Genomic DNA, 8121 nt, shown 5'->3' with positions numbered 1-8121 from the left:
GGGAGCCTTTCTTTCTAATAGGAAGCAGAATTTTCCAAAAAGGCATCAAATTTAGGCTCTCAGCATATAAAGATAGAGATGAAAAGATCAGCAGTGCTGGATGTGCTATCTGACCTTGGCACGGACAGGGACTGCATGTTTGTAGAGCCCTCCCCTCTGCCTGGCATGGACGAGGTGCCTCACCATGCATGGTCGGGGGCAGCAGTCCAAAGATGGGACCTCAGCCAGCTGGACAGCTCTAACCAGCAGCCATTCTCCACCCCTGGCCTGCTGAGAACAGTCTCGGCAGCTAAAGGTCACTGCCCTCAGTGGTTTTTTCCTCTAAAGTGAAATTAGGGATGTTGGATCTGGGCTGCTTGTGGAGTGCTGGCGTTGGCACCACCTGCCCTCCTGCTGCTGGGCACCCCTACTTGGGGAGGAGCAGGCTCCTCTGCAAAGACCTGTCCAGGGTCGGGGCTCAGCTCCTGGGCCAGGTTCACTGTCAGCTATCAGCAGCCTTTACTGCACTGAAACTTGAGAAACGCAGGGTTGGGGAGGAGAATGTTTTTCTCACATTTGCTCCAGCTCCTACATCAGAAAGCCCCAGAAAAGATGTGGGCCCCCCCCCCCTTTTTTTAATCCTTCCATTTCACCGAGGCCCAGAGCTGCTGTTCCCTGCCTCCTGGTGGAGAATAACCCAGCCACCCTGTCCACTTTCCATTTCTCCTAAGAGTGAACTAGAAGAGCTTGTTATAGAGGTCTTTATACTGGCCGTGGCATTCTGCTTGTGGCTGATTTGGCTCGAATTATCCTCTTTTCCCACCTGGTGGTCCTGTCAAACAGTCTTCAGTCATTTTAAAGAACATTTTCCACTCCAAGGGCTTGACCATGGCCATCAGCACTCACAACAGAGAGCTCTTGGGTTGGGTTGGGTGTGGTGCGGTCTGAAAATGCCTCCCGGCCATCCAATGTCCACACCCCTGCCTTGGGGAGCCTCAGCAGACTAACTTGCATATCCTTTCTGACAAAAGGAACCCCAAATGGTTTTCCTGGGCTTGCAAAGCCCAAGTAGCCCTGCCGCCCTGGCCACAGCAGACGAACCCACAGCAGGGATGAGGGCCTATGCTGGAGGCTGCGCGAGAGGGTGGCTTTCTCCTGGCTGGGGAGAACAGGCCAAGTTTCTCCCATGTGCTTAGATTAAGCCTCTCCTCCGTCCAGGGGATTGGGGTGGGCTTATAGCAGTCTGGAACGGCTGAACTAAGACATACTTGATCCTGCCTTTTAGAAACCTGCTATTTCCTAGTAAAAGCATTTCTGAGGATTGCTCAGATCCCATTTCTCCCCGTGCCCATGATGCCTGGGCCAGCATCTAACATGGACATGGCACGTGGAAGTGCTGGGAAGGGCTTGTAATGTAAAATAGGGCAATGAGGAAATTTGAGTTCCAACTTGAACGGTGAGAGGAAGAGATGAGTCATGAGCTATGTGCTCCCGGCAGGGGCAGCAGCCAGTGCAAAGGCCCCGAGGCAGGAGTGTGTTCATGAAATGAGTTGATCAGTGCAGCTGGAGTGGTGTGAGCAAGGGGGACACAGAGGAGTTGAGGCTCCAAGGGCCAGGTCACGGAGAGTCACATAGGCCATTGTCTGTCTTGATGCCACGGGGAGCTCTTGGCAGCCGTTGAGCACAGGTTTGATTTTAATAGGGTCTCTGGCTGTGCTGGTGGAGACGGCAGGGGATAAGGCCAGGGCAGGAATCGCCTCCAGTGGTTGGCGGGTACTTGGAATGGAAAGCAGACCCTTCCTGTGCAGACCCACGGTGCCCTCGCCAGCACGTACTGGGGAGAAATGGGGCATCAGCATGAGATGGTAACTTTCCCCTCCCCCTGCCATTTTCTTCACCACCACCACCCTCTGAGGTAGGACTTGTCCCTGTCTTGTAAGTGAAGAAACCCCAAAGGCACCCAGTCTTTAAGGCAGAACGGGCCTGGAACCCCACCTCTGGGGCTCCTTTCCCCCACAGCTCTGTGTGGGGAGCCCAGGGCTGGCTCTGCCCCAGGATAGAGATCGACTGGGCAGGGGCTCATGACCCAAGCATCTAAGGGACTGACCAAGTGTCCTAGAAATAACCACTCTGGTCCCCGATGCACGTCATTTATTACGGAGCTTTGACAATCACAAGTTACAGTAAGTGGGGATGCAGGTGGCTGGTTTGCCCATAACCACAGTTTCCGAATGTGCCTTGCCCCCCGCGGAAGGACTTTTCAAAGATGCCAAATTCCTTTCGGGCCCTAGCTGGCCAAGTGCAGACCTAGACCCCATCTCGGGCAATACCAATGTTTTAGGGAGAGGGACAGTCCCTTAGAGCTTGGCCCTAAGGTAGCTCTGGCCACGTTTTTACAAACTTTCTAAAAGTGAAGATTCCTTGGGGGATGGTGTATGAGCGATTTCTTGGCTCCACAGATGGCGCCGGGTCTGCTCGGGGTCAAAGCCCTGGGAGGCTGGTCCGCCCAACCTGTGTGCGGTGTTGACAGAGGCGAGGAAGCCGGGAGCCCCCGTCCACCTCTGAGCGGCCCACCTGCCTGGTCAGCCCAGGTGGGTTTTATTGGTAGGACTTAGGCTCAAATCAGACATGCCTGCATCTCTCCCTGGGCAGGGCACTGGCTCATCCCCGGCCTGCCTGGGAGCGCTGGGCCGCTGGGCCCTCACAGGACGCAGCAGGTGCAGGAGATGGGCCTGTGCTCCTTCAGCTGCTGCTGGAGCTCCTCCTTCTCCACGGTCAGCACCCTCACCTTCTCCTCCAGCTTGCCCAGTTCCACCATCCATTTCTGAAGGGGGCATTGAAGAAGATGTCCAAGCTGGCTTTACCTCAGGTCCGTCCCCCGCCATGTGGGGTTGACTGATGGAGGGAGGCCCACTCAAGGCCCTGGGCGGCATCTTGGCACTGCCAGGTGGGAGAGCCAGGTCCCTGGGGCATGTCACCACCTCTGACCAAGGCAGCACTGGGGTCTTGAGGGAAGCTACCTGACATGAGGGTCCTGCCAGCCCTCCAGACCCTGGGACAGACCCATCCTCTGCAGCTCACCAAGTCCCAGAGGCAGGGACAGGCTGGCCACTCCAGCAAAGTCCATCCCTCGCCCCCGTCAGCCCCCTGCCCTCCTCTGCTTCTGCCACAACCTGACATTTCCTCCTTGGAGAGACCTCCTTGGGACTGACTGTGCATCACCCAAGATGCAGTCAGTCCCCAGACCTCTGGGTTTTCTTCTAACCTTAATATTCCAATCTCCTCCCTCCCCAGGCCACACCCCAAGCCAAGAGGGGTATTTCAGGCACTCAGAAAGTGGGGTATAGAATTTTTAAAGGAGTGTCCTGGGGGCCTTACCCTCATCCCTAGCCAGGCAACAGTGGAATAGGGGGTGGCTGGGGTTATTTCAGTCTCGCCCCTCTGGGGTACTCACGAGGTGACTGGAGGACCGAGGGAAACACGCCTGTGGTGGGCTTGGCTGCCCCCAGCCCAGTGGTGGCCTGGCCTAGTTACCTGCCGGCACCACTCCTGGATGGCACTGCTGGACAGCGGGCCCTGGGTGCTCCCCTCGCGCCGCAGGAACACCTCCCCCTGGTCTGTCTCGTAGAGCTGTGGGTCGCTCTGGGCCTTGGGGGTGTGCACCGTCAGACGGATCACCTTGTGAGGGAATGGAGCTGCGGCCGGCACCTGCCTGTGTGCAGCCCCCAACCCCACCTAGCGCTGCCTCATTGCTCACGGGCTCAGCAGGGCAGCCCGGAGCAGCTGGGGACGGGTTATTTGTAGTCACTCCTTTCCCTAAGTCTCCTCCACTGCGCCCTGCCCCAGCATCGCTCAGCTCACGGCTTAGCAGAGTAGGTATCAGCCATCACTTGTTGAGTGGACAAAAGTGAGGGCCAGAGGCCTTCCTGTCTGCCAGGCTCACCTTGAGGGGGACCGAGCCCCTGGTTGCGGAGTTGCTGACCACCGGGATGAAGGAGAGGTCGTAGGCGTCGGGAAAGACCTGGGGCTTGAAGGCCTGCAGGATGGAGTCCACCAGCAGGCGCACGCGGTCCTCGTCGTGGTGGCTGCAGCGGACACCCTGCACCAGGCCGCTGTCCTCGACGCCCACGAACAGGCTGCCGCCCTCACTGTTGAGGAAGGCGCACACGTAGCGCCGCACGTGGTGCTTCAGCGCCAGGTTCAGGTACTCGCCGCCGCCGCGCTTGAACTCCAGGTTGCGCGTCTCGCTGCCCAGGGACGTGCCCTGGAAGAGCCGCTCCTGGCCCTGGATCTCCTGGTGCACGATGGCGCTGTCGGAGAGCGTGCCGCTGGGCCGGCTCCGGTTGTACGGAGGACTCAGGCCCCAGGCCTGGCTGGGCTGGGTCTGGGTGGGCTGGGCTGGTGGCGGGTGGCCGGTCTCTGGGCTGGGGCCGGGGCTGGGACCGGGGCTTGGGCCGCTGTCCTCCTCCTGCTCGGGCAGGGTCAAGAGCGGGGCTTGTGGGGCCAGACCTTGGCGATGTGAGGGCCAGACTCCCAGAATCCCACTGCCTGCCTGGGGTCTGAGCCCCCACAGGCTTTCTCATGACCCTGTCTGGCCTGAGGGGCCCAGTTCTGCCCACTCCTCATGCAGCCACGGCAGGAAACCTCGGAGGGCCCCAGGGATCGGCTTTGTCAAGGGTTCAAAGCAGCAACTGCTCCTTCCTCTGCTGGGCTGATCCCCTCTTGCATCGTGGGATTTGCCTGGGTGAGGGGAAGGGATTTCTCCTTCCTGGGGCAGGGATCTGGGCTACCTCTGGACCACTCTTTTTCCCACTTGGCTTGTGAACAGGCCTCTGAGGCCAAGGACCGGATCATTCCAGGAGCTGCCTGAGCACCCTGAGCCTCCCTGTGACAGAGCCACAGGTCCCTGAATTGGGAGGGGCTCCCGGAGATCCCACCCATTACCTGATCTCCCTGAAACCCTTGCCTATTGCTCTCGGGACTACTGACACATCCTGCATTTCAATCTCCCCGTGCCCTTCCTGGGCCCCTCCCTGGGTCTTCTGCTCTGTCCTTCCAGGACTCTGGGTACCAGTGTCCTCAAGGCCACTGCCCTCATCTGGGCCCATCGGTCGGTTCCTGGATGACCTTGGCCCCTGGATGACCTCGCCAGCCCCTCACGGTTCTCCCTGCCTCCAGGCTCTGCCCCTGCATCCATCCTCCCCATTGACCCTAAATGCAAGTTAGAGCAAGCCACTCCCCTCTTAAAACTCTTCCACGGCTTATAGGGCTTCGTGCCTGAGATGAGGGGTGCACCTGTGCAAGCCCTACAGCTCCCCAGAGAAGACTATTCATCTGTCTTAGACACATGATAAAACCGTCATGCACACATAAAATCAGGCCTACAGGTCTTGAACTGTAAGTCCCAGATTTGTTTAGTTCTGCAAAAGTTAAAACTTTAAACTCCACCCCCAGGACCACCTGTCTCATGGAGTGACCCACCATGGCCCGTTGACAGTCCTCTCCTTGTCCCCACAGAAGCTAACCTTTCAGCCCTGCTCTGCCTCAGTCTCACAGCCCTCCCTGACCCAGCTTCTGCCCCCTGCCCCCATTTTCTTCCTTAGTACCCTCTGTAGCCTTGGCCCGAGCTCCAGGGACCCCGAATGGCTTGTCCTTCTGCAAATACAAGATTCCCGCGTTCCCTTGCATGTGCTCTGTCCTTCTGCCTGGAACATCCTTGCCCCAGAGTGCCTGTCACACTCCCCCAGTCCCCAGAGAGCAGTGAGGACCTCCTGCCTCCTCCCCCAGCTCGAGGCACCAACTTGCAGCTTTGTAACCCAGGGCTCCTTGAGGGCAGGGCTTGGCACAGGGTGGCACTGGGGTTGGTCAGCTGAAGGACTGAGGTGGGCCCAGGAGAAAACCAGGGCACCTGTGCATCCTGAGGCCTACGCTGGTCAAGGCCCAGAGGCTGGGGTGCAAAGGGACCCGGGGAGGGGTACCACACGTGGGCCTTGCCCAGAGGAGCCGCTTCACACCGCTTCCTGGGCCTGGCAGGAGGCATCAGCGGTCCTCTGGGCCAGCCCCCGGGTGAAGTCGCAGCTCCAGCTTTGGGCCATGGTCACTTCGGTAGCTCCAACTTTGCAGATTCGTCCTCGTCTCCTCAAAGACATCACCTACCCCCCAGCGCAGGCACCCACACCCGGGGGGCTTGGGGAAAGCCCCTCTTACCTCTTTGTGGCTGGAGGTCCCCCGGCCCTCGGTCACCACCAGCTCCTTGCCCCGGGCTGCCAGCTCCTTGAGGATCAGGTGCTCCTCCGAGGCCAGCTGCAGGCGCCAGGGCAGCGAGGCCAGGGCGTCCCTGGGGGTGGTCACCTGCACCAGCGCGTAGGCCTTGCGCGGCCGCCTCACCACCTCGATGTGCTCCCGCTTCACAGGCAGCTCGAGCCGCTCCAGGGCGTCCCGCAGCAGGCAGGCGAGCACCGGCACCGAGAACTGGGGGTTCAGGTGGCGCACGCACAGCATGCGTGGGGTGTGCGGGGCCTCCTCGGGCAGGGACTCCTCCGCGGGGTGCTCCTTCAGGGACTGCTTTTCTGGGGGCGGCTCCTGCACCTTGGCTTGCGATGGTCTCTTCTTGGAGGTCTCTGGAGGGGTCTCCATTGGAAGGGATTCTGGGGCTCCTCTCTACGGGCTGCCCTCCCTGGGCCCTGGGCTCTCAGCTCGGCCCCGGAACTCCCAGAGGACTCAGGGGGAGCCAGGGCTCCGGAGATGCTCGCGGGCAGGCAGGGGCCGGGCAGGGCCAGAGAGTGGGGAGGAGAGCACAGGGCCAGCAGGGAGGTGGCGGCCGCCTGCCCAAGGCCTACGACAGCAGAGGAGAGCCGTGCAGGGCCGAGGCGGAGGACAGAGGAGAGCGGGTGTGCCTGCAGAGCTAGAGCAGAGGGGACTGGAACTCAGGTCTCTGAGGGCCCCACCGGTATCCTTTCAAGGGCCCCAGTTTGCCCCCTCCTCAGGCACAGGTCTCCTTGGCAGCCTTGGTTTCCCGCCTACCAGAAGACCACTGCTGCCTCTAGGCACCGAGAAAGCTATCAAAGGGGGCCTTTTGGGGAAGTGGCTCTGACCCAGACTCCGGGAGAATTGGCTGGCGGCCCCACGGCTGCCTCTCCCTGCCTGGCCTGAAACCCGCGCCCAGCGGAGGCTCTGAAACAGTCAGGGCTGGCTCCGGGGGATTTAGAGCTGAGGTTCTTACGCTTTCTGCCACACTAATGAAAACCACAGGCCCCTCTGCAGAGAAATGGCCTTATGCATATACGTTTCAGGAGGTTCATGGGCCCTGATAAGAACTTCTAGTCTGGACTGAGTCCTCCATTTTCGGCCCAAAGAGCAGAAGCCAGCCAATCAGAATGAGGGTTGGAGCCGAGGCCCTTGCCACCCCCCGAGGAGGGCTGCCCCTGGAACTGTGCACATGTGGGCACACACCAGCCCACACCCACAGCCCCTCCGCTCACCCCCACACACCCAGCCTCAGGTTTGTGTGGTAGGTGCCCCCAGCCGACATCTTTCCGGATTGGATCGCTGAGGCGGTCACCGCGGCTGGGGTGGGGGAGCAGGGGGAGAGTGGGCTCCTGCGACCGTCATGCCCTGAAGGGCTCCCCACCCCCTGCCCCCGGCCGGCAGCTCCCAGGGCATTGGGACCCACACTCACGCTTGGCGGGGCGCAGCCGGCACCAGCTGGAGGGAGGGGGCGGGGCCTGCTCAACTGTGATCTCATGAGGGGCAACAATGCCTTCCCCAGCCCAGGCAGGCAGGTTGGGGGAATCAAAACAGGAAAACCCTCCCCCACCTCCCCCTAGCCCCCCCCCCAAAAAAAAAACAAAAAATAAATAACAAACAAACCCGAAGCAGATCCAGCTGCCCACCCTCTGAGCAGTGGCCATGGGGCTCCCTCTGGGCAGCTCCCAGAATCCGGGGACTGAAGACATACTCCCTCCCTCGGTAACGCCTCTCCAGGCCCCAGTTCATACCCAGGCCCCTCATTTCTATCCTTTTTTGACCCTACTGCCTAGTCCAAAGTCCCCAGGTCCCCTTCAGTCACCAACCCCAGGGCCCAGCAGCTCCCAGGATGGATTAGGAGGCATCTGGTTGGTTCCAGGGAACCCCGATACCAGG

At 60.3% G+C, this 8121-nt stretch overlaps 1 protein-coding gene across 1 annotated transcript; it reads right to left on the bottom strand.

The window, feature by feature from the left end:
- Positions 1-2680: 2680 nt before the first annotated feature.
- Positions 2681-6615, bottom strand: SLFNL1 (schlafen like 1). The gene is made up of 4 exons (XM_037809829.1): positions 6187-6615; positions 3923-4450; positions 3514-3657; positions 2681-2803 (listed from the first exon to the last, which is right to left on the bottom strand). The coding sequence occupies exons 1-4, from the start codon at positions 6613-6615 to the stop codon at positions 2681-2683; spliced, it is 1224 nt and encodes a 407-aa protein (XP_037665757.1).
- Between the last annotated feature and the right edge of the window lie 1506 nt (positions 6616-8121).

Source organism: Choloepus didactylus, chromosome 2, assembly GCF_015220235.1.
Source record: "Choloepus didactylus isolate mChoDid1 chromosome 2, mChoDid1.pri, whole genome shotgun sequence".
In the NCBI taxonomy this organism is placed as follows: domain Eukaryota; kingdom Metazoa; phylum Chordata; class Mammalia; order Pilosa; family Megalonychidae; genus Choloepus; species Choloepus didactylus.
This window is presented reverse-complemented; position numbering and strand designations above follow the sequence as displayed.

Bases quoted from the DNA above. Each gene is read 5' to 3' on its own strand.
- SLFNL1 (XM_037809829.1), bottom strand. From the start codon at position 6,615: ATGGAGACCCCTCCAGAGACCTCCAAGAAGAGACCATCGCAAGCCAAG. The intron at 4,451-6,186 runs GTAAGAGGGGCT...ACCCTGCCCGAG, and splicing joins GGACCTCCAGCCACAAAGAG to CAGGAGGAGGACAGCGGCCC. The intron at 3,658-3,922 runs GTGAGCCTGGCA...TTCCCTCACAAG, and splicing joins GGGGCTCGGTCCCCCTCAAG to GTGATCCGTCTGACGGTGCA.